Here is a 25,321-nt window from a genome sequence, read left to right on the forward strand (position 1 = left end):
TGGCGTCGAAATCAGCTTGCATTTAAGCATTCTGAACCTCTTCAACAAATCTTTGGAATATTTATGCTGACAAAGAAATATTCCCTCTTGTGTGCGATCTACCTCTAGACCAAGAAGTGCTTGAGCTGTCCAAGTTCCTTCATCTGGAAACGAATTGATAAATTCTCCTTCATCCGAAGAATTTCTGCCTCATCATCACTGGTTATGATTAAATCATCTACGTACACTAGCACGATAGCTAGCTTTCCTTCATTGGCTTTGACAAACAAGCTGGAATCTGCAGGTGTTACTGAATAACCACTTTGTGTTAGAAATTCAGCAATCTTACCATACGACGCCCTGGGTGCTTGTTTTAACCCGTAAAGTGCTTTCCGCAGCTTACAAACATATTCAGGATGATCTTGGCTCTGAAAACCCATTGGTTGGATCTTGTAGATCTCCCGATCCAGCTCTCCATGGAAAAAAACATTTTTCACATCCATCTGCCACAAATTCCAGTCTTTGTTGGCTGCAAGTGTAAGTAAGACTCGTACAGTTGTAAGTTTCACCATTGGACTAAATGTTTCATCATAGTCTAGTCCGTATTGTTGAGAGAAACCACGAGCTACCAATTGTGCCTTGTACCTCTCAATTGACCCATCTGGACAACGTTTTATCTTATAAACCCACTTACAAGATATGGGTTTCACATCTCTTGGCTTTGGCACCAGATCCCAAGTCTGATTTTGCTGAATTGCATCGATCATTTTATCAGAGAAAAGGTTCTGCAAGAAGAGATTGAGATGAGGCAAATCAAGACAGACGATCAAGTTGCGGACTTGTTCACAAAAGGCTTGAGCATTGGCAAGTTCAAAATGTTTTGTTGTCAACTCGGCAAAGTGAAAATAGTGAGAGCTGGTGTTGAAGGGGAGTATTGAAGATCAACCCTAGCCCATTACAGAACCCAACCAATATTTTGATTTTAGCCCAAGGAAAACAAAAGCCCAAACCATTTTATCTTAGTCCAAAACAATAGAAGCTTCTCAACAAATGTGAAAGAAAGATATTTTTTAGAAAATTATAGAAGGATATAGAAAAGAGATTTTTAGGAGAAGTGTGTAGAATGTGGTAATAATGTGTGGTTAGAATTATTTCTTAATTTTATATTTATGTGGTGTAGATTGCATGGTGAGGACTATAAATACCCTCCCTTGCATTTGGGTTAGGTATCCTCCAAAAATTAAGCCTTTGTATTCTTAGTTTGAGTGTGGTGTCTTGAGTGTGAGTTGTGAGCTTTCTTTTGATTCCTCCAACTACTTGAAGGTCACCCATCGTGCCGACAGGACTTCGACTATACCGAACAAGCTTGACTAACAAACTTGCGATTACCAAAACTCGCACGACTCAGATAACTCCACCTAAACGCTCCTTACTGTCCCGCTCTGATACCAATTGTTGAGTTAATTATTTAGAGTACATGACTCTAAACTTACTATGTTGGACCCAAACAAGTAACAAATTACTTGTATCATACCCACAATAAAAATACTACAACACTTTTCAAAACCACTCACAATTTGAAGAGAATACAAACACTCAAAAGAAAGCTTACAACTCACACTTAAGACACCACACTCAAGACACCACCTCAAACTAAGAATACAAAGACTTATTTTTGGAGGATACCTAACCCAAATGCAAGGGGATATTTATAGTCCTCATCATGCAATCTACACCACTAAATATAAATTAAGAATAATTCTAACCACACATTATTACCACATTCTACATACTTCTCCTAAAAATACTCTTTTCTATATCCTTCTATAATTTTCTAAAAATATCTTTCTTCCACATTTGTTGATAAGCTTCTATGTTTTGGACTAACATAAAAGGTTTGGGCTTTTATTTTCCTTGGTTTGAAATCAAAATATTGATTGGGTTCTGCAATGGGTTTGGGTTGATCTTCAACAATGTTATGATATGGAAGGATATTTTTTTGTGTTTGCTTTAGAAGCACTTAAAAACCCTGTATTACCTGATCTAGTTATATATGTAAAGCTTGTTTTATGTACGAAATAAATTGTACTTTCTTTTTGGTGCTCCTAGATGCTTCATATCTTAGCACTCCAAATTGTTTATAGTTTATGGGATTACTGTTTACTTATAGCAAGTCCAAATTGTTTTGGTCTTTCAATCCTTAATATGCTTGTTATGTTGATTATTGGACAAGAAAATATTCTAATTGAAGAAAGTCTCGAGCTAATATTGGCAGTAGATAATGTATACAGGTGGCTTGAAGTTGAGGGTGGCTCACAAATTTCAGTGTTTTCTTTTCTTGTTTTTAAACATATTTATTTGATTCTGTTTCATACTAGTTATCTCGTGAGTAATTTTGTAGTTTACATCCTGTGTTTTATGGCTCACTAATACTTTTCAATTACGAGTAAGTTGAACTTTTGACTCTTGGACCGCAATTGTTTAGGTGCTTTGACAGAGAGCCCAAGTTTTGAAATGTTCCAACTTTTCTGATACGTTTTGATATCTATTAGAAATAATTCACAGTGCTTTTTTCATGTTAGCTTTCTTCACATTGGCTCTTGGTGTTACAAATTTCTTTGATATTACTGATATGTGATTGTTTATGTGGTGCCCTAGGCTAAACTTGCAAAGTTACGAAGGAACTCCTTGAGCCTACAACAAAAGATGTGGTGGTGTGGTGAAGGTTTTGATGTCACTAAAAGTGGAGATGCAGATTGGTCTTGTCGGTTTCCTTCCGTGGGGAAATCTACACTTTTAAACAAATTAACAGACATTTTCGAGGTATGAAACTGTTGTTTGATCTTGTAAATGTTATCTTTTACTTGTTCATGAATGCCACCAGCCTGTGGTTTTTGGTTTATAAATGTATGAAAGTTTGATTGCAATCACTAGTTTAAAAATTAAATTATCTATTGTTTGTGGTCAAACACAAGCTAAATCAACTTAGTGTGATATGCCTCCTGGAAGTTTAATTCTGAAAACTACTGTTGAGTGATGCATGTCTCACCTGTGAACTTCATTTCTTTTAGTGTGGATTTTTATGTTGTTGAGATATATTTTTTTGTAAAGGCTTGGAAGCCTATAGAGTTAAAATTCTGTATTGTAACATTTTTTCTGCCTTGTAAGAGATTGAGGTGAGTGGAAAGGAGGGAGAAGTGATGTTGTTCTTTATATGATAAAGTTTGACTGCCAATATTTGAAGTATTTTCATTTTGTTAAATCTGCACTGTGTTGCATTTGTCCAGTGACTTGTTCTGCAGTGGTTGGGTACCATATATTCAATAGAGGCTTGGCTGAACAATATGGAAACCTGTGTATTTATTGTCATTCTATGTCTGCTGTATGTGTTGGATTGGGATTCTTTTTCAAAATTTCTGCAAAGTTATAATCTGATGAGATCCTGACCTGCAACTTATCAAATACACTACAATCTAGTTACAGTTCCAATCCCACTCACAATCGAAACAAGAATTCTCTATATAATGGCAGCAAAACAGTACATCCGAAATACTCGACTCTGCTACAATAATCCACAACTGAGAATCCAGTAAATAAGCTAAGCTAATACAGAAGAAAACAGAAATATAATACTGACTTTGAGGTCAGTCACCTCCCCTATCCATCCTTAATCAACTTTTTCAAGGCCTCTCCCTTTTCCCTTCTCCCCCTTTTATTCCCTCCTGGCACCTAAGTTTATTCATAACAGAATTTCTCTCTCTCCACTCTCCATAGGCCACCTGTCCCTTCCTAACAATTCTTCTAACCTCCTAAATGCAATTATCCCTGCTTCTTACTCCCTTCTTCCTACGTAAACCTTTCCCTTTGTTGCTCATCATTATCATGGATTCCTGATGTGATTTATTTGTTATGATATACAGGTTGCTTCATATGAATTTACTACCTTAACCTGTATCCCAGGTGTGATCACATATAGAGGCGCTAAAATTCAGGTACTATTATTTATACTTTCCTTTTTATTTTGGGCAGTGACATGGCCTTTTATAATGTTAATTTAGCTGTGACAGTGAATGTTTAACATTATGTTAGGAAACTATATATTATTATCTGTCCAAATATGGTGTCTGTATGAGTGCAAATGAATATTTATTGGTTGACATGTTTTTGTTCCCCTGTTTCCCTCAGGGTTGAAATAATTTAATGATATATGTAATGCTTCTTCGTTTATGTTTGCAGTTGTTGGATCTGCCTGGTATTATTGAGGGTGCTAAGGATGGAAGGGTAGAGGAAGGCAGTAAGTCATGAAATTGTTTATTCTACTTTTATTTTAGGATTTTCTAGCCTGCATGTTTGATTGTTCATTTCAAAGTGCTGTAAAAGGGTATGAGGGCCATAATTCCTTTGGAGCCTCACTTTCCAGGAGTTGAATTTTTATTCATTTTAATCTCAACTATTTTGATTGTCAATGTCATTGAATGGAATGATACTAATCGTTGCTGTTATTACCTTAGCGGTATATTATAGGTATGGAAAAGTTTAGATGTACTGTATGACTGCTATTATATTAGTATAAATGGTTATGGGTTTAATTGACATTTTTAGTTTGCATAGTTCTGGTTCATAAGCATCTTTATATCCTCTTTCTGACAAATCAGTATGCTGAAAAAGTCATGTATTGGAATCCAGGTTATCAGCACTGCAGGACATGTAATTGTATCTTAATTGTTCTTGATGCAATAAAGCCAATAACTCACAAGCGTCTGATAGAGAAAGAGCTTGAGGGATTTGGTATAAGGTAATATTGTGCTTTTAATATCTTTATTCAAAAAGCAAAGCTTTTTGGTGTGCTCTGAAAAAAAAAAACATTGTACCTTTTTTTTTTTTAAGTAGCCTACTCTTTCCTCTGACATCATGCATCCATGAAGCATTTGGTACTTAGTTTGATCTAATCTGTAATTTAAATTTAGAAATCTGTATACGTGCTGCTGTTTGAAATTTGGGCCAATTTTTTGCAGTTGTTCCCATCTGAATACTTGCTTATTGTTCATATTGATCTAATTATTTTTTTATATCAACAGGTTAAACAGGAACCACCTAATCTGACGTTCAGAAGAAGGATAAGGGAGGTATTAATTTTACCTCAACTGTTCCAACACACATCTTGACTTAGATACCGTGAAGGCAATATGCAGTGAGTACAGAATTCACAATGCTGATATTACTTTGAGTATGATGCCACCGCTGATGACCCTCGATGTCTGGAGGGCAGTAGGATATATATGCCTTGCATCTATGCTGTGAACAAGATTGATCAGACACCCTTGAAGAGCTGGAGATATTGGATAAACTTCCTCACTACTGCCCGGTTAGGTTAGTACTATATTTATTTTGTTATCTGATAATTGCTTAAACCCTTTATCTGTAAACTCCCTTACAATTACATGTTGAAATTCATTAAAGATAAATACTGTAAATTGTGGGTGGAGTAAAATTCATATGGATATTAATATCTTACTTAAACTGTCTTTTACACTGACCAGCTGAATGAAGCATTACAATGTAGATTTTACCATTATGTGGTATAAGCAATGATGTATAGTTTACCTTTTGATAGTTTAGTATAATGCTTTCGAGTTCTTTTCGCCTGCTTGTTTAGTCTTAACCTTTGATTTGCATGACTTTGTACAGTGCTCATTTGGAATGGAACCTTGATGGCCTCTGGATAAGATATGGGAATATCTTAATTTGACTCGCATATACACCAAGCCCAGGGTGAATCCAGACTATGAAGACCCTGTTATTCTGTCATCAAAGAGGAGGAAGGTTGAGGACTTCTGCAACAGATCCATAAAGATATGCTTAAACAATTTAGTAGTGAGTATTATTTCCCATATCTTGTGACTTCAAAAGTTTTGATTTCTTAAAAGATGGGAGCATCAGTAATTGAAAACACCAAGTCCATTCTGGACATATTGTTTAGTTGTTTTCACTCTTCGTACACACAAGGAGTTATCATAGGAGTCAGTCCGGCGTTTATTTTTGTGTACTGAGGAAATAGTAGGTCTAGCTTACAGGGCTTACACAGAAGTCTTTCTGGACATTTGTTTAGTTGTTTGCTCCCGAACATTTTATGTCTGCTGGCAACACGATCATCAAGTGCCATAATCAAATAGAGTGGTATCACTTGTGCCTAGAAATACAAGTCAACAGATGCTGCTGACACTGTATTGGGGAAATCTTTGGATGAAGACACTTATATTCATTTGTCATCATTTACTTTTGGTTGGTTAGGATTTTCTTTTCCGCAAAACGCCACTTCATTTCCTTTTTACTTGATATCCTTGAGATGCTCTAGTGAGCTGAATGTCGTTTCTTTTTTTAGTTTCTGTTGCATCTTTCTAGCTTATTTCTCTCAAAGTGAGTACTGACTGTGGAAAAAATTATGCAGTGCTCTGGTATGGGGGTCAAGCGTGAAACACAAGCCCCAGAGTTGGCAAGGTTTGATTCTAAAACCTGATATTCGTATACTCAATTCCTTTATTTTTATTAAAGTTGTGTTATTTTTATCCAAGCCCATGTTCATTCAGTTCGCCGATTGAAATCTATATTTGGTGGTTTATTCTTACCAGGAACACGACTCGAGGATGAAGATGTTGTTCAAATTATCAAAAATGTGTATTGAGGAATATCAAAATCCATCTTATTCTGCTACAAATTTCTTCGTGAAACCTTTCTGTAAGAGTTCAGATCCTGTGATGAGATTAGGTAGAGAGCCAAGAGAAAAGCTTGATGTTAAGTAAGCCATTTGTGGTCAAGCGCTTGCTTGGGTGATTCACCTCGTTGCCTGGTTAGTAGTATTCCTAATGTTGTGTTGTGTATGAGATTTGATGACATAGAAGAATTAAGAGAATTTAGCACTTGTTCTCTTTACGCCTTTCGTGAGGCATCCATTCATCTACATTATAAAATCTGAATATCGCATTGTACAAGTCACCAGATGACCTATTGGTAAGTTATGTCATTTCTCACATGTGATAAAACACTCTTAATACGTTTTTGCATGATATAATTCGGATATATTTACAAGTCCATTCATTCTTCTTCTTTGATTGAGGATTTGGTTACCGTAGATAGAACTGTATGAATGGATTGGGCATCGGAAACACAACGATCTATGTGGAGGGTAGCATTGCTGAGGTACTGTAGATAGAACCTTATGAATTGATAGGGCTTATGAATAGAAATGGTCAAATGAGAGTAACGTTATTGGTTACCGTAATAGAACCTTATGTATGGATGGACTGGGCATAGAAAACAAATTCAGTCAATTCCTCTTTATATTGTAGTGTAAATGCACATATCAAGCAATGTGCGATGGTGGTCATTATTGTTTTGTCATAGCACAGCTTCAATAAGATTGTGATGAAAATAGCTAAGCAATATCCCACAATGAAGCACATGTATGCCACCTCATATTATATCTTCTCTATGTCGCCTCTACATCCATTCATACATTTACTGTTTGTACGTTGTGTTCTGTGCTGTTTATACAATTATAGGGAAAAATAACAATTTCGCCCTCAAGTAACCTTGAACCAAAATATTACTAATTATCAAAAAATAGGCTCCGTTTGGTTCACTTTTTTGCATTTTTAGAAAAGTTTTTTGAAAAAGTTAAAAAAAAGTTAAATTGGACGGGTATTACGATGGTATTTGGAAACTATGAAAATACCTCTTATGTTTGTTTATTTACTAACACTTTATAATAAAACTTTGAAAGTTAACAAAAACATTTTCAATCCACCCATTAATAATTACACGCGGCCACCACCGTCGAGGGTGGCCAAGTCGTCGTATCGCGTATGACCAGCAGGATCTTGCCAATCGTGCGTCGATGTGGCCTTTGCCGGCCAAATCCATGGTGGATCTGACCGCATTTGCTCGCACACGACGGCCAAAGATACGGCCGTCGTTGATGTCAATGACGATCATATGTTGGTTCTGACCAACTTTCGGCAGTGGTGGCCGAATCTGGTATAATATAGGTTTAAGGTGTTTTTGTAATTTTGAAAAAAAATATTTAGGGGTATTTAATTAAATTAACAAATTTAGGGATTTAAAAAAGTTGAATAATATTGGATAATATTACGAGTTTTTGGGCATTTTACTGTTAACTTTTTTGGGAATACTAATAATGTATTCCCAAAACCAACCAAACGGAACCCTAATTACCAAAAATGTTACTTAAACCAAACTTTAGAATAAAAATTTATTATCCAACATTATTTTAGCCAAAAAATAAAACAATGAGGACTTTTATTAATTGCATACGCAAATAAAGTGATATTTCAATTTTCTCGGAAAGATTGTTCACCGTAAACTATTACCTTAACACCATAATCTTACAGTAGGATACAGGCGTGTTCCTGAATTCTTGTCTTACAAAATGTATAGATTGATTTATTATTTCTGAGTTAAAAATGCTTAATGGGTTTAGGTTGAATCTGATTGAACTTAATTTTGAGTACAACTTTCCAAAAAAAAAAAAAAAAAAAATCTAATAAAAAAATTTGCATTCTTCTTACATAAAACCATCAAAACACCCATAAACATAGCGTTTCAACGAAGAATTTGTATTCCAAATACAAATTTGGATCTTCTATTGATTTGAGCTCTTAACAATCTTCCTATTTTGCTCAAGTAAAGCTCGCATCAGGAGAAATTCTTGATTTTACAAAGACATGCATAGGCTTGCCGGAAAAAAGAGATTGAGCCGATTGATTTAAGCTCTTATAGATATGCAGTGATGCACTTTAACCCAGAAAAAGAGAGATTCAAGTCAAAACGTTTTTTTCACACACAATATTATTGTTTAACTAGACAAGGAAAACCCACTCTCAGGCTACAATGGTCTAAAACTTACAAAATTACTCATGATAGACAATCAGCTAGAAGCAAAATCCACAACAAAACAAAATATTCTTTAATAACACAGATACATTAATAGAATATATAATAATCATTTTTGAGCGATAATGAACACACAAGACCTGTCCTTGAAAACACTCCAGCAGTTCTCGCCAGGGATTCATGTATTCTGTAACAAGAGAAAACACAATGTGTAAGTCCATCTTCATAGATTTTGTGTATATGATTTGAAGAAATCGAAAAGCCCAGAGGTGTGTATATAAATACTCACATATCTTGTTGAAGGCAATGATATCGCAGCTCTGTACATATTCATTTATCGGTTCAGACATTAGATGTTCCTCAATGAGATTGTCGACAGAGACCAAGTCATCCACAATGGTAAGCATTATCTGCAATTTCTTTATACCATACCCGACAGGTACAAGTTTCGCTGTGACAACAAAAAATATGTATTTTAGAAAAGGAAATGTAACTAAACATAAAATTGTACCACCCAGGAGAGTAAAACCAGCGAAAGAAATGAATGAATTCACATGAAAGATGGTTTCGGTCCCAACATTAAAGATGGAGAAGACTATGGTTGAAGTAGAGAAAGAACATACATGCTCCCCAGAGTAGCCCTTCCATCTGAACACTTCTAACTGCTTCCTCGAGCTTTTTCATGTCTGTCTCATCATCCCATGGCTTTACTTCCAACAAAACTGATGACTTACCAGCTGAGAATAAAAAGCAAGGGCGTTTAGATTTTAATTTTTAACTAAAGAATACAAGGAAGATTGTCAAATTTCTGGATAATAGACAAATTAATAAATTACCAAGATGAGAAGCTTACATTCTTTCTTTTTTCCAGATGCCTTAACGGCAGCTGCACGCTCTTCAACAGCCTTCTTTTCCTCTTCTGTCTCCTCACCAAACAGATCAACATCATCATCATCATCATCTTCGGCAGCTGCTGCCTGAGAACCATGTATAAGTCATCAGAACCCATGACCAAGTTTCAGCAAGCAAGGAGAAAAAAAAAATTCCGAATAACCCACAACCCTCTTCTAATATGCACCCACTGTTTTAAACTCACAGGATTCAAAACAATGCAGAAACTGCACGCATAGAAAATGAAAATGTTTGCACGACTGTCAAACAAAATGGCACATGCAATTACATTGTAAAGATATACAGGCAGTTCCATGTTATAAAAACAGAACACTACTTGCCTTTGTGTCACCAACTGGAGGGGTTGCAATCTCCTCTTCTGTGATAGGAGCAAATCCCTCTACAGTGACACCAGACCCTTCTGCCGAAACACCACTGAAATGGCAATATTGTCGAAGCTAGTGAAATAGACACGCAGAACAAGCGATAGTTGAAAAAATGAAACAAAGGCAGGTATAAGAAACTTAAAAATCATCACCATCGTTAAACAGAACTTCAAACAACACTGACAAACTTATTTCAGGGAAACAACCAAATAAAAGAGAACTTACGAAATCCTTAGAAGTGCATCAATATGGTTGTACCAACGAGACACATTCACATATTCAGACGACGGTGCCTTTGAAAGAGCTGCATAAACTGTAATATCGTCCTTTGAAGCTTGGTACCTGATAGGAGCAACACAGCAAAATGCTTAAAATTCTTCAGGCGAAAGTAACCATCATTACCATCACTATTCTTGGGAGCACACAGACATATATACGGCAAAATAGAACTCACCCAGTAATATAACTGCGAGTCAGAAGGTACTCATCAAGTTTCTTCAAACCGGTGGCTGAGTTAAGATCACCGAACACGACTGCCATCTCCAGCAACTGAGGTTTTTTCTGGAACTACAATCATAGAAATCAAAACTTAAGCATCCATTTCATTTACTCGAACCATAAATTTGAGAAACTAAAACTTATAGCAACATTAAGCTATCTCCAACAGAAACTATCATTTTTAGTAGCTTTAAGCACTGAAAACTTAGAAAAATTAACCCCAAAAATAAAAAAACTTTTTAATCAGGAAAATAATAAAGTGGTACAGAAGATCATAAGAGCTCCAGTCACTTTGATAACAAATAAACATTCAGCAACCTTAACCAGAGTATAAATTATTATTCGAACAAATCTTCAATTGAGTATTGAAAATTTTGATTTTTCATGCAAGTAAAACTAAACCATTGATTAACTGTACTCAAAAGCGCACTATATGCTCAATCAACCAGCCGGGTTTTGCTTTAAAATGAAATATAAAACATTTAAAATAAGAATATCTAGGAGCCTGTGAAGGAGTAAATGCCACGAAAAATTGAGGAAAAAAAAAAAGTACTATCATTAAAAGAAAATCAAAGTAAAAAACAATTGAACTCATTTATCAATCAATGAATACCAACAACAAAGAAAAGAAAAAAGTAAACTTACTAAGTGTGGAGGCTTGGGGCGGCGGAAACGGAGACAGGAGACGGAGACCCAAGCAGCCGAGCAGGAGGAGGGAACTACGGAGACAGCCGAGCAGGAGGAGGGTACTAAGGAGGCAGGAGAGTCGACGTGAAGAGTCTAGATTTGTCTTGTCGTTTATGTTGTTGAATTATGTCTCAAAAAGCTAAATATACAAAAATGCTTATAGTAAATTATATTAAATAAACTTTTTTTCTTTAATATAATTATATTAAATAATCTTTTTTTATAAGAAATTATATAAATAACCTTTTTTTTTTTTTCTGTGTGTGTGTGAATTGAAAAATGATTTATTTGTGAAAATCTCTCAAAAAATAGGAATTTTAGAATATAGTAATTTTATTAAAGGCTTTGGAAATAGCGTATTTTTTTTTAACTAAAATCCCAAAACTGGGTTATTCAACATAATTTTGCATATTTTTATACAATAATTAATAATTAATTTAAAATACACCCACAATTATAAGAAATTATTCGTATATTCTTGAAATAATTAAACACCCTCTCATATTGTTAAAATCTCAATGAAATTATTAAAAAATTCTTTATAAAAATATTAGAAACACCCTCTCATACTATTAAAAACTCTGTGAAATTATTAAAAATTTCTTTATAAAAATATCAATAACCCTATTATGTATAATACTTTTTAAGTTTAAAAGTTATGAGAAAAAAGAAAATTGTTTTTTTTTTAATTTCTTCTTTTCACCCACTAATAAAACACAAATATATGTCCTAGAGATCATAGATTTGTTGAAGATCAATACAAAGATGAATATAAATAACATAAAAAGCATGACGTAATTATGATATTTATAAGATCGACATTAGTTTTTTAATTTTATTTAAACTTAAACATAATCCATATATTACTAAATTAATACAATATAGAATATTACTTTCATTGTCTTCTTTTAAATTATGTTAAAATAAAATTCCAAAATTAAACCTTCTACGCTTATCCAAGAAAAGAGACGTTAATTTTTTTTTTTTTTTTCGTTAAATAAGGTGTCTGAATCAGTTTACACGCATGACTAATCCTTAAGAGAAACTATCCTACAATAACCCATTGTCACGACTCTTCAAATAATTCATGAGCAAAGAAAGATACTACATTTCTATGTATTGGGGTATCGAGAATTCCATCTCCACGTAGTTGGAATTTCATTAAAAAGAAATCCATCAACTTGAGAATTAGAGCAACAATTAATAATACAAAAGAGTGGCAGAAGAAGAGAGAACCCAATTAAGGAGAAGAGTGGAAGAAAAGAAATTAAACAAAAAAACATAAAAAAAAGTGGATTGATTCAACTCTTCATTTCATTTTCATTACACAAACTTCACAAAACCATCTAAAAAACATGGCATTACTTTGCTTTCTTTAGGCTTTAACACAACAGTTGAAGTAGCTGAGAATGCTCCTCCTTGTCTGTCAAAAAACACAAAATATTCTTTTAATAACACAGATACGTTAATAGAATATATAATAATAATTTTTGAGCGATAATGAACACACAAGACCTGTCCTTGAAACCTCTCCAGCAGTCCTCGCCAGGGATTCACGTATTCTGTAACAAGAGAAAACACAATGTGTAAGTACATCTTCAGAGATTTTGTGTGTATGATTTGAAGAAATCGAAAAGCCCAGAAGTGTGTTTATAAGAGAAGTACTAATCTTACAAAGATAAATACAAAAAGGGCATACAAAGACAACCCCCACCCTTGATCTTCATGATTTCTCTCTCTCTCTTTCTTTTTTTCCGTTTTTTCTTTGTTTTTTTTCTCACTTTATAGTCTTCTTTGTATAAGTCATTGTAAGGATAACATTTTTCGTGTATATAAATACTCACATATCTTGTTGAAGGCAATGATATCGCAGCTCTGTACATATTCATTTATTGGTTCAGACATCAGATGTTCCTCAATGAAATTGTCGACAGAGACCAAGTCATCCACAATGGCAAGCATTATCTGCAATTTCTTTATACCATACCCGACAGGTACAAGTTTCTCTGTGACAACGAAAAATATGTATTTTAGAAAAGGAAATGTAACTAAACATAAAATTGTACCACCCAGGAGAGCAAAACCAGCGAAAGAAATGAATGAATTCACATGAAAGACGGTTTCGGTCCCAACATTAAAGATGGCCAAGACTATGGTTGAAGTAGAGAAAGAACATACATGCTCCCCAGAGCAGCCCTTCCATCTGAACACTTCTAACTGCTTCCTCGAGCTTTTTCATGTCTGTCTCATCATCCCATGGCTTTACTCCCAACAAAACTGATGATTGACCAGCTGAGAATAAAAAGCAAGGGCGTTTAGATTTTAATTTTTAACTAAAGAATACAAGGAAGATTGTCAAATTTCTTGACAATAGACAAATTAATAAATTACCAAGAATGAGAAGCTTACATTCTTTCTTTTTTCCAGATGCCTTAACGGCAGCTGCACGCTCTTCAGCAGCCTTCTTTTCCTCTTCTGTCTCCTCACCAAACAGATCAATATCATCGTCATCATCTTCGGCAGCTGCTGCCTGAGAACCATGTTATATATAAGTCATCAGAACCCATGACCAAGTTTCAGCAAGCAAGGAGAGACAAAAAAATTTCCGATAACCCACAACCCTCTTCTAATATGAACCCACTGTTTTAAACTCAGAGGGTTCAAAACAATGCAGAAACTGCACGCGTGGAAAATGAAAATGTTTGTGTAATAAACTCTCCGGCTAGTAATTTTTTGAAAAATATGCAGTAAACTCACTAAATATCTCATAGAAAATTTTTATATATATATGTAATAGAGGGCCCAAATACAAACTTTACTTTATATATAAAATCTCTACATCAAATAATAAAATCTCATAAATAACCACAAAATACAAACTGCTTCTTTAATTCCTGAAGCTTGATTGGGGCCATACGATAATAGGCTTTAGAAATTGGTGTTGTCCCTAGTGCCAACTCAATGCTAAATTTCATTTCTCTTTCTGGGGGTAAACCTAGCAAATCATCAGGAAATACATTTAAGGACTCTCGAACTACTGGCACACTTTGGATCTCTAGTCGTGAGACATCATTGCTTTACACCACATGGGCAATATACCAGGAGCACCATTTTCTTAACATTTTTCTGGCCTTTACACTGCTAATCAACATACTAAGTTGGTGGCCCTCTCCAAAACTAAACTTATCTCCATCATCAAGATTAAATCTTGCTTTCTTCTTTCAGTAATTAATCTCTACTCCATATCTCCCTAGGAAATCCATACCTAAAATTATCAAACACAATCAAATCCACTAGCAACACCCTTCCATAGATCACTACAGGCTCCCTCAGAAGCATCTCCTGAGTTACCACACTAACACCGTCTGGTAATTCTATCTTAATGGCCTGATATATTATAGTAGATTTCAAACCTGATCTTTCTATGATCCCATGTGTAATAAATGAATGTGTGGCTCCAGAATCAATTAATGCATAAAGGGAAACTGAATGAAATAGTAACTGACCGGTAACTGCGGATGGGCTGACCTCGGTTTCACTCTGTGCTACTGTAAACACCCGAGCATTGGTACCTCTGGACGTCTGTGCTGTGGGTGCAGGAGGGGCTTTGCAGTCTCTCATCACATGTCCCGGCTGTTGGCATTTGTAACACACATTTCGGCCCAATTCTTTAAGACACTCCCCCGGATGATATCTCCCACACTTCTGACATGGGGAAAAATCAATAGTCCTCGGCCTTTTATTCTGCCAATCCCTCCTATTTTTCTTGGGTTGAAATCTTTTCTTATTTTTCGCTTCTCTATTATTGGAGACATCAGCTCTACCTCTCTGTGGAGTGAGAGGTGGAACACTAGGAGCTGATGCTGATAGAGTTGTTGGAATCAACTTATTCACAAATATTTCAGCTCGTAAAGCTCGTTCCAAGGCCTCACTGTAAGTCTGAGGGGGTTGGGCTCCTACCATCACATCTCGAGCTATTTTTGGATTTAGCCCATAGACAAAGTTGTTCACCCTCAATTCTGGTGTGCTCACTATACCTGGTGCAAACCTCGCCAAGGAATTAAATCTTATGGAATATTCTTTCACTGAACTGGTCCCCTGCTGCAAATTGATAAACTCCTGAGTCTTTTCATGAACTCGATCAACCATTCCATATTCTGTCTCAAACAATCTTCTGAAATCTCCCCAGGTCATAGAGGCTATATCATGAGTATCCTCCATCAACTCCCACCATATTCGGGCATCACCCCGAAACAGAAAATTGGCATACCGAATCTTTTCCCATTCTGTCATGGGAAAAAGTGTCGTCGTACGCTCTACGGACCGAATCCATTCTTCTGCTACTATTGGGTCCATCGTACCTCTAAATACTGACGGCTGATGCTGACTAGGTAACCCATAAATAGGCTCAAGACAGCACGGTACTATAGGGGGTACTGGTCGCTCTCTCTCCTCTCGGGTGGTCGGTACAACAACTGGTGTCTCAACTCTCTCCGATATAGATTTCCCCTGACTCTCAGCCAGTACCTGCTGTATCATATTACGAATCCTCGCTTCATCGAGGACAGGGGGAGTAAATCTTGACGGGTTGGATGGTTCACCCATACTCACTGCATTGTTATTACCTGATCGAGTCATACGTCTCATCTAAAACACATAGCACCAACACTATTAGTCAACTAAGTTAACTCATCTACTATAAGTAAGAAAATAAATAAACTTACAACGGTCAGCTACGGTACGTCAATGCGGCGGGAGAGGCACACTGTCAAATCACTCTAATAAAAGACTCTTACTTTTCCCAAAACCTGGCTCTAATACAAAAAATGCAATAAACTCTCTAGCTAGTAATTCTTTAAAAGATATACAGTAAACTCACTATATATCTCATAGAAAATTTATATATATAAGTATGTAATAGAGGGCCCAAATACAAACTTTACATTTAAAATCCCTACATCAAATAACAAAATCTCATAAATAACCACAAAATACAAACGGACAGTGTTGCCATTCTCCTCCGCTACTTGACGTTCTACCTGACCGCATCTCATCTACTACCTGCAAAAACAGTGAAATCAACGGAGTGAACACTAATTGCTCAGTAAGTGAACCAACTATACTACTATTCTTCCTCTGTTACTCTTAATCTGGAGTTCTTTTTTTACATCTAGCTTCTCTATTCTTCTTCGTTATTTCTATTATTCTGGTTTCTCATTTACCGATATGTAAGCACAATTAGTAGAAACTGGAGTGTCACTGAATACAATAGAAAACTCTGGATAGTAGAAGTAGCATAATGCACATGCACAAGTGAATAACTTCTTCTAAAAAGTAACTTTTTCTTTTCTGTTTTTCTCTTTTCTTATTCAGTCTTCTATTTCTCAATTTGTTTTCTGTTTCTTTCTTTTACTGTGTTTCTTTCTTTTTCTTTTTCTCTTTCTTTTATTTATGTTTCTATTCTTTCTTTTCTTTTTCTCTTTCTTTTCTTTATTCTATTCTGCTTCGCCGGTCAGACTTGGTTAAGGCATAGATTTGGAACCCTCACCGTGTGAGTGTATTCTGAAATTCTTTCTGGGTACAGCCCTCATCCACATGCACTTCCAACGGACTGTACAAAATCTTCTTTCTTATTCTGAGGCCGCTCATTGAAAGCGGCGTGCATGTAAAGCTATTCTGCTTCTCTGTCACTCACGGGTTTCCCATTGCAACAACCTTCTCTTATAACCTTTTATATTTCTTTAATTAAAAATTTCAGATTTGGAAGGATTCTTTAATTATATTCTTTTAAATAATGATTCTACAATTAATTTCTTTTCTTTCTTTCTCTTTGTTCTTCAATGTTCTCATATATGTATATGTGTATGTAAATAAGCTTATTCTTTGTTATTCTTCTAAATGTAAATACTCAAATATAAGAATGCATTATGGCATATAAAGAGATCATTATAAAACTAATATTCTCTACCAACAACAATACCATAACAAGGTGATAATCTAACATACTCATATATGCACTTTCTTTGAAATTTCATCAAACACTTTACATGCACATGCAAACACTAAATTGGTTATACTTCCACATCTCTCTCAAGCCACCAAAATTGGAGCCAAAAACTCCCTAAAGCCAACATCCAACCTAGCCGAAATTCAACTCCACCACTCAACGTCCATCCTTTCATAAAGCCAACATCCAACCTAGCTGAAATTCAACTCCACCACTCAACATCCATCCTTTCATATTTCATCCAAAATTTCATCAACTCATCACATACTAATGAATCACTTCTCATGGCCATAAGATTTACATATCACTCAACATCAATTCAATCCATAATTCTCATCATCGAAACACATACAACACACAAGAAATTACTCTACACAACTATGGATCAAATCAAAGCTAGAGTTGGATTTACTTAAATTTGAGCAACAACAACACTATAACCTCCCTTTGGTAGAACTCTCTTCCTTTTAAACCCTAAGCATATAAAACCATAAGAATTCAAAACTTTAAAATTTAATCTCACATCTTGGTATTAAAATCTTACCTATGAATGCTTAAGATTGAAAATCTATCAAATTTAAGCCAAATTCTATGAATTTCCTTGAAATTGGTTGAAGAAAATTTGAGAGCTTTCGGGGTGAAGGGTGGCATGTACAAGGGTGGAATGGCTAGGGTTTCCTCTCGTGAATCCTTAATATTACATAATAATATATATAGATTCTGATTTTATCCTTGCACTTCTAAAAATTCCATCTATGTCCCTCAATTAATTACAAGAATGCCCTCATTTCTATTATCTTCTTCATGTTATTCTACTTCTTTTCACTCTCCACTATTTCATCTAATTACGAGTAAAATGACCATTTTACCCCTAATAACATTTTAAAGAATTTCTTTCATACTTGTCTAAGATAACACTAACAAGATTCAACTAAGGATATTAGGACATAAATAAAGTTACATACCTTGATGTGGGTGTTACAGTTTGCACGACTGTCAAACAAAATGGCACGATGCAATTACATAGTAAAGATATACAGGCAGTTCCATGTTATAAAAACAGAACACTACTTGCCTTTGCTGGAGGGGTTGCAATCTCCTCTTCTGTGATAGGAGCAAATCCCTCTACAGTGACACCAGACCCTTCTGCCGAAACACCACTTAAATGGCAATATTGTCGAAGTTAGTGAAATAGATACGCAAAACAAGCGATCGTTGAAAAAATGAAACAAGGGCATGTATAAGAAACTTAAAAATCATCACCATCGTTAAACAGAACTTCAAACAACACTGGCAAACTTATTTCAGAGAAACAACCAAATAAAAGAGAACTTACGAAATCCTTAGAAGTGCATCAATATGGTTGTACCAACGAGACACATTCACATATTCAGACGACGGTGCCTTTGAAAGAGCTACATAAACTGTAATATCGTCCTTTGAAGCCTGGTACCTGATAGGAGCAACACAGCAAAATGCTTAAAATTCTTCAGGCGAAAGTAACCATCATTACCATCACTATTCTTGGGAGGACACAGACATATATGGGACAAAATAGAACTCACCCAGTAATATAACTGCGAGTCAGAAGGTACTCATCAAGTTTCTTCAAACCAGAGGCTGAGTTAAGATCACCGAACACGACTGCCATCTCCAGCAATTGAGGTTTTTTTTGGAACTACAATCATAGAAATCAAAACTTAAGCATCCATTTCCTTTACTCGAACCATAAGTTTTGAGTAACTAAAACTTATAGCAACATTAAGCTATCTCCAACAGAAACTATCATTTTTAGTAGCTTTAAGCACTGAAAACTTAGAAAAATTAACCCAAAAAAAAAAAACTGTTTAATCAGTAAAATTAATAAAGTGGTACAGAAGATCATAAGAGCTCCAGTCTCTTTGATAACAAATAAACATACAGCACCAGAGGATAAATTATTATTCGAACAAATTTTCAATTGAGTATTGAAAATTTTGATTTTTCATGCAAGTAAAACTAAACCATTGATTAATTGTACTCAAAAGCGCACAATAAGCTCAATCAACCAGCCGGGTTTTGCTTTAAAATGAAAAATAAAACATTTAAAATAAAAAAAATCTAGGAGCTTGTGAAGGAGTTAATGCCTCGAAAAATTGAGGAAAACAAAAATACTATCATTAAAAGAAAATAAAAGTAAAAAACTTTGAACTCATTTATCAATCAATGAATACCAACAACAAAGAAAAGAAAAAAGTAGACTTACTAAGTGTGGAGGCTTGGGGCGGCGGAAACGGAGACAGGAGACGGAGACCCAAGCAGCCGAGCAGAAGGAGGGAACTACGGAGACAGCCGAGCAGGAGGAGGGTACTAAGGAGGCGGGAGAGTCGACTTGAAGAGTCTAGATTTGTCTTGTCGTTTATGCTGTTGAATTATGTCTCAAAAAGCTAAATATACAAAAATGCTTATAGTAAATTATATTAAATAAACTTTTTTATTTAATATAATTATATTAAATAATCTTTTTTTATAAGAAATTATATAAATAACCTTTTTTTTTTTTTTTCTGTGTGTGTGTGAATTGAAAAATGATTTATTTGTGAAAATCTCTAAAAAAAAAAGGAATTTTAGAATATAGTAATTTTATTAAAGGCTTTAGAAATAGCCTATTTTTTAACTAAAATCCCAAAAATGGGTTATTCAATATAATTTTTCATATTTTTATACAATAATTAATTTAAAATACACCCACAATTATAAGAAATTATTAGTATATTCTTGAAATAATTAAACACCCTCTCATTTATTAAAAACTCAATGAAATTATTAAAAAAATTCTTTATAAAAATATTATAAACACCCTCTCATACTATTAAAAACTCTGTGAAATTATTAAAAATTTCTTTATAAAAATATCAATAACTCTATTATGTATAATACTTTTTAAGTTCAAAAGTTATGAGAAAAAAAAAAAACATTTTTTCTTTTTTTTTAATATCTTCTTTTCATCCACTAATAAGACACAAATATATGTCTTTAAGATCATAGATTTATTTAAGATCAATACAAAGATGAATATAAATAACATAAAAAGCAAGATGTAATTATGATATTTATAAGATCAACTTTATTTTTTAATTTTATTTAAATTTAAACACAATCCATATATTATTAAATTAATACACTATAGAATATTAATTTCATTGTCTTCTTTTAAATTATGTTAAAATAAAATTCCAAAATTAAACCTTCTAGCTCTAGGCTCATCCAAGAAAAGAGATGTTGATTTTTTATTTTTTATTTTTTTGTTAAATGACGTGTCTAAATCAGTTTACGTGCACGACTAATCTTTAGAAAAAGTTATCTCACAATAATCCACTGCCACGGTTCTCAAAGTAATTCATGAACAAAGAAAGATACTCCATTTGTATTTATCGGGGAATCGAGAATTCCATCTCTTCATAATTGGAATTTCATCAGAAAAGAAATCCATCAACTTGAGAATTAGAGCAACAATTAATAATACAAAAGAGTGGAAGAAGAAGAGAGAACCCAATTAAGGAGAAGAGTGGAAGAAAAGAAATTAAACAAAAAAACATAAAAAAAAGTGGATTGATTCAACTCTTCATTTCATTTTCATTACACAAACTTCACAAAACCATCTAAAAAAATGGCATTGCTTTGCTTTCTTTAGGCTTTCACACAACAGTTGAAGTAGCTGAGAATGCTCCTCCTTGTCTGTCAAAAAAACAAAAACAAAAACTTTAATCACAAAAATATAAAAAAAAAAAAAAAATTAGATTCCTATACAAGATTATCATCTCAAATTCTTCATGGTTTTGTGTGGATTCTAATCATCGGATTCATATATGTTATGCGATCATTCTCTTATGCGGACATCTTGATTCTTTAAAATTTTATTTTTTAGCGGATTTCTTACGTAAGAATCCCGGAATGCATATAGGATACTATTTCCTTTTGGGATGATGGACCACAACATTTAAAGAAATTTCATTCATGTGGCCTAAACTACTCCACAATCTCTTGTCAAATATGCATCAAAGTACTTAAGACAAATTCAAGAACTCCATCTCTTTCGTTTTCGCCATTTGGGTTTCTCCAAATACGGAAAGATACAAATATCTTCTTGTACACAAGACTATGCAAACAATCAATGTGCAAAATTTATGGCTAAGAACAGCTGGGACATGAGCACCATTTGAACTTGTGGCCTATAAATTTTTTATCAAGAGCTCACAAAAATTAATGCCTCCAAGTTCCCTTTCCTCCTGGGAACACATCTCTATCATGACAAGTCAATGACAAATCTCTTACATAAAAATTCTAGATTTAAAAAATGGCTAATTGGCTCTACTCCATATCCTTAGAACCTCACATGTTTAATCACATTCTTACACGTAAGTTACAGATCGTTCAATAAAGGTACAAACTAACGGTAAAACACGTTAGACTTTACTAGGTATAATGGTAATAAACAACTAACTTTGCAAAGAAAAAGTTTTCCAGACAAATTTTTAACCTACCACTTGAATTCTATGAGTTGTATTGAACGATTTATAACTCTTGTGTACTTTTTAAGTAAGTTTTTAAAATGCCGCTGTACCTAAATTGATAATATCCTATTCTAAAATGGCTAGTTGGTTCTGCCTCAGATCCTTAGAACCCCACATGTTTAATCAAGATTAAGCCTCCAGAATCACATGGGACCGTTTCCTTTACACTCAGCAGCTACCAGGCTTCTTCTGGACAATCTAATTGATAAATAATTTCCAAGATATCCAACTAGTGCTCAACTTATGGCAAGCTTAGAATTTTATATTTGACATGGGCAAATAAACAAACAACTCAATACATATCATATGAGTATTCATATGTTACTACCTGCGATACGACAACCAAATACATAATAAACAAACTTATTTCAAATTATTTATACAAAAAGTGGACCATAAGGTTCTAAATCCCCTGAATCTGCTGTGCAACAAGCTATAAGTTAACTGTCTTATAAAAGAAAGAGAATGCTATAAGTTAATTGCTACCTACTAACCGGCTGAAATCGACCTCCAGAATTTAATAGGCAACAACTAAGCAATTACCCCACCACCATCACAGCTCGTGAATGCCTTTGACTAATGTTTTTTGTTTTGGCCATTTTTTTCATATCTAAACTTACCTAATACAATTAGTTGTACTCTATTGACAACACCACTTTCGCCATGGATTGATGTTGCAAACACTTTAGCAACGCAAAAGTTTTAATAAGACGCGCAACGGGTAGTAACATAGAACATCAGATTTTTAAATGTTCCACGCGCTTAAGCAACGTAAAGGTTGCAATAAAGCTCACGCAACAAGTAAATTTGAATTGTAACACACAACGTCAGACTTATAACAGGATAATCAGTAATTGGTATAGTCTATAAAGGTTGCAATAAGGCACAATAAGTAAATTTGAATTGTAACATAGAACGTCAAACTTATAACAGTATAGTCAGTAATTGGTATAGTCTGTGCCATCAACCATGGATGTTGCAGACGCCTAAGCAACATAAATGTTGCAATAAGACACACGCAACACACACAAATTTGAATCAGAACATAACCGTCCGACATATAACAAGTAGTAACCTATCGAAAACACGCCTTTTGCCTACGTTGCAATAAGATGCACGTATAACAAGTAAATATGAGTTGTGACATAGAACTTCAGATTTATAACATGTTATGCCACATTCTAAAGAGTTAATAATATCATGATATGTTTCCATAAAAGCTCAACATTGAACAAGGCTATGCAGGCCAAAGAATCTTACAGTGGGAGAGTGGTGGTGGCCCTGATGATAATGCTGCTGCTGCTGCTGCTGCCGCTGATCATGGTGGCTATTTTGGGTGGTGTCAGCGGTGGTGGCTGTTGGGTTAATTAAGTCTTCTTCATTTCCAAGACTTGCTCTTGAGACATCTCTCTTGTTTTGCTTCCTCATATCTCTGATTTTGGAGAAGTCCATGGAGTAATCAGGCAACTGTCCCTTCTGATCCCAGTCCCCAAATTGCGGCACTGATAGCCATGGAGCATTTTTCTGCATTACATCAAAAGAATCAACTTCCAATGCATCCAAAAGTGCTTTTTTCTATAAGTCAAAAGCTATAACTTAAAATACCCCATCTGATTATGATCTCCAGAACTATTCAACCTCCATTAATGCATTTTCAACCCATGAGAAATGCACAAAAACCAAGAAGCAGTATTAATTTAATAAAACAATATGTGATTTCAAGAACACAGATTTGTGACAGAAGGGCAAAATTCCTTGAATCTCAAAGATCCAATGACACAAAATCCGAGATTGCAAGAGAAAATTAAAGCTCAAATTGAATTTTTAATTCAAATAACAAAAAAGGTGGCAGCTTTGACTGATTCTCAGCTTTGACAGAGTGAGATGATTGCTTCCTTGAGTTTATCAATAAGGGTGAAAAGAAAATTAAAAGAAAATTCGCTTTTGTAGACCAAAATAAAGGCAAATAAAAGTAGGAACAGCCAATCAAATTCAAAGAAAATAGAGATTGTTACTTATTTTGAAAAAAAATAATTTCATGTAATGAATGAAACCCAAATTAAGGTGAAAACTTCAGATTCATATGGTTTTTAAAGGTGAAATTTTTAACCATGTAAGGCTTGAAATCAGAAGGAAAATTTTGATCACATCTCTGTTTGGTAGCTCAGAATTTTATTTTCTAGAGAAAGAGAAGAAAAATAAACTCATAAGCACTTCCATTCAGAAGAGCTTTTGCAGCTCTCTTTGCGAAAGTAAACAGAACTAAAACAGATGTTTCTTATTTCTCAGCAAACAAGCAACCAGATAACAAGAAAAGAAAGGAGAATCCATTTTCCAGGAGAAACAGTAAAATCGAAATTATAAGCACATTTTCAGCTCTCTGAAGGTAAACTAAAACCGAAGTACTTCAAAACACATGTTTCTCATTCACTTTTTTCAGCTTTTTCTCAGCAAACAAACATCCCAACAGCAAGAAAAGAAAGGGGAATTCATTTTCCAAGAGGAAGAGTAAAATCGAAATCATAAGCACTTCCATTCAGAAGCACTCCTGCAGCTCTCTAGAACCAAACTACTTCAAAACACATGTTTTTCATTCACTTTCTTGAGCTTTTTTCTCAGAAAACAAACACCCCAGAACAAGAAAAGAAAGGAGAAACAAACACACACAGAGAGAGAATGAATTACCTCCTTACGATCCTCCATTAAAAGCTTAAAGGGAATAAGCAAAAGCTGATTATACGCTTAAATGTTGATGGAGAAAGAGATGAAAAAGCTGGCTTTTTATGGTGAAGCACAGCACGAGAGAAGGTAGAAAAAGAGACAGAGATGAAGATGAAGATGAAGAATTGGAGACAGCGAGAGAACAGCTTTTGGAATTTGAGAAAGATGAGCTTCTGAGGTAGAAGCGCTTTTAAAGTTGGAACTGCAAAGCTCGAACTGTAGGAAAGCAACAGCAGAATGACAGCAAGATACAGATTCGTGTCTGACATTTCATGCAACCAATAGAGGCAAAGCATAAATTTGTTGAGGTTCTTAAACTTTAGATTAATATCATTAAGATCCCGATATTTTTGAAAGATTTCCAAAAGCCCCCATGGATATTGTTAAATCACAGTGAACTAAGAAAAAAAAATATATATTTCTTGTGTTATTACTTATTAGCCAACTTTGATGCATGGAACAAAAATTGCCTTAAAAAAGATGCACACTCAGATGACATAATTGTTGAGTAAATCGAGTTATATTGAGCACTATAACAAAAGAAGATGTTTATCTTGAATTTGTCAAATTCGTTTACTTAATTATGAAGATAATACTATGAAAGAATAATTCAGCCTATTAAGTGAGAATATGTCAAATAGTATAAAATTATTTTTAATGGGTAATTTAAAATTTTAAATTCTTTTAAA

At 34.4% G+C, this 25,321-nt stretch overlaps 3 protein-coding genes and 1 pseudogene across 6 annotated transcripts; 1 reads left to right on the forward strand and 3 right to left on the reverse strand.

Annotated features, from left to right (window-relative positions):
- Window positions 1–2,685: 2,685 nt before the first annotated feature.
- LOC116136318 lies at window positions 2,686–5,903 on the forward strand (annotated as a pseudogene).
- A 2,909-nt stretch (window positions 5,904–8,812) lies between these two features.
- Window positions 8,813–11,475, reverse strand: LOC116136344 (elongation factor 1-delta-like). The gene is made up of 8 exons (XM_031422054.1): window positions 11,310–11,475; window positions 10,621–10,733; window positions 10,392–10,508; window positions 10,122–10,215; window positions 9,743–9,866; window positions 9,513–9,626; window positions 9,179–9,340; window positions 8,813–9,076 (listed from the first exon to the last, which is right to left on the reverse strand). Coding segments are annotated over exons 2-8 (699 nt in total). The 5' UTR covers window positions 10,707–10,733; window positions 11,310–11,475; the 3' UTR covers window positions 8,813–9,074.
- Window positions 11,476–12,435: 960 nt separating this feature from the next.
- LOC116136343 (elongation factor 1-delta 2-like) lies at window positions 12,436–19,749 on the reverse strand. Of its 4 annotated transcripts, XM_031422053.1 has the most exons (9): window positions 19,604–19,749; window positions 18,924–19,036; window positions 18,695–18,811; window positions 18,434–18,518; window positions 13,761–13,881; window positions 13,530–13,643; window positions 13,196–13,357; window positions 12,867–12,913; window positions 12,436–12,774 (listed from the first exon to the last, which is right to left on the reverse strand). In XM_031422053.1, coding segments are annotated over exons 2-7 (525 nt in total). In that variant the 5' UTR covers window positions 19,010–19,036; window positions 19,604–19,749; the 3' UTR covers window positions 12,436–12,774; window positions 12,867–12,913; window positions 13,196–13,355. The 4 variants fall into 4 exon arrangements, with proteins under 4 accessions (XP_031277913.1, XP_031277910.1, XP_031277912.1 ...); XM_031422050.1 differs by lacking the exons at window positions 12,436–12,774; window positions 12,867–12,913; window positions 13,196–13,357 and adding an exon at window positions 14,858–15,998 and having other exon boundaries at window positions 13,533–13,643; XM_031422052.1 differs by lacking the exons at window positions 12,436–12,774; window positions 12,867–12,913; window positions 13,196–13,357; ... (2 more) ...; window positions 18,924–19,036; window positions 19,604–19,749 and adding exons at window positions 14,858–15,998; window positions 18,324–18,427 and having other exon boundaries at window positions 13,533–13,643.
- Window positions 19,750–20,736: 987 nt separating this feature from the next.
- LOC116136257 lies at window positions 20,737–24,746 on the reverse strand. Its single transcript, XM_031421979.1, has 3 exons — window positions 24,597–24,746; window positions 23,172–23,435; window positions 20,737–21,075 (listed from the first exon to the last, which is right to left on the reverse strand). The coding sequence occupies exons 1-3, from the start codon at window positions 24,612–24,614 to the stop codon at window positions 21,028–21,030; spliced, it is 330 nt and encodes a 109-aa protein (XP_031277839.1). The 5' UTR covers window positions 24,615–24,746; the 3' UTR covers window positions 20,737–21,027.
- Window positions 24,747–25,321: the final 575 nt, after the last annotated feature.

Source organism: Pistacia vera, unplaced genomic scaffold (genome assembly GCF_008641045.1).
Source record: "Pistacia vera cultivar Batoury unplaced genomic scaffold, PisVer_v2 Contig310, whole genome shotgun sequence".
In the NCBI taxonomy this organism is placed as follows: Eukaryota; Viridiplantae; Streptophyta; class Magnoliopsida; order Sapindales; family Anacardiaceae; genus Pistacia; species Pistacia vera.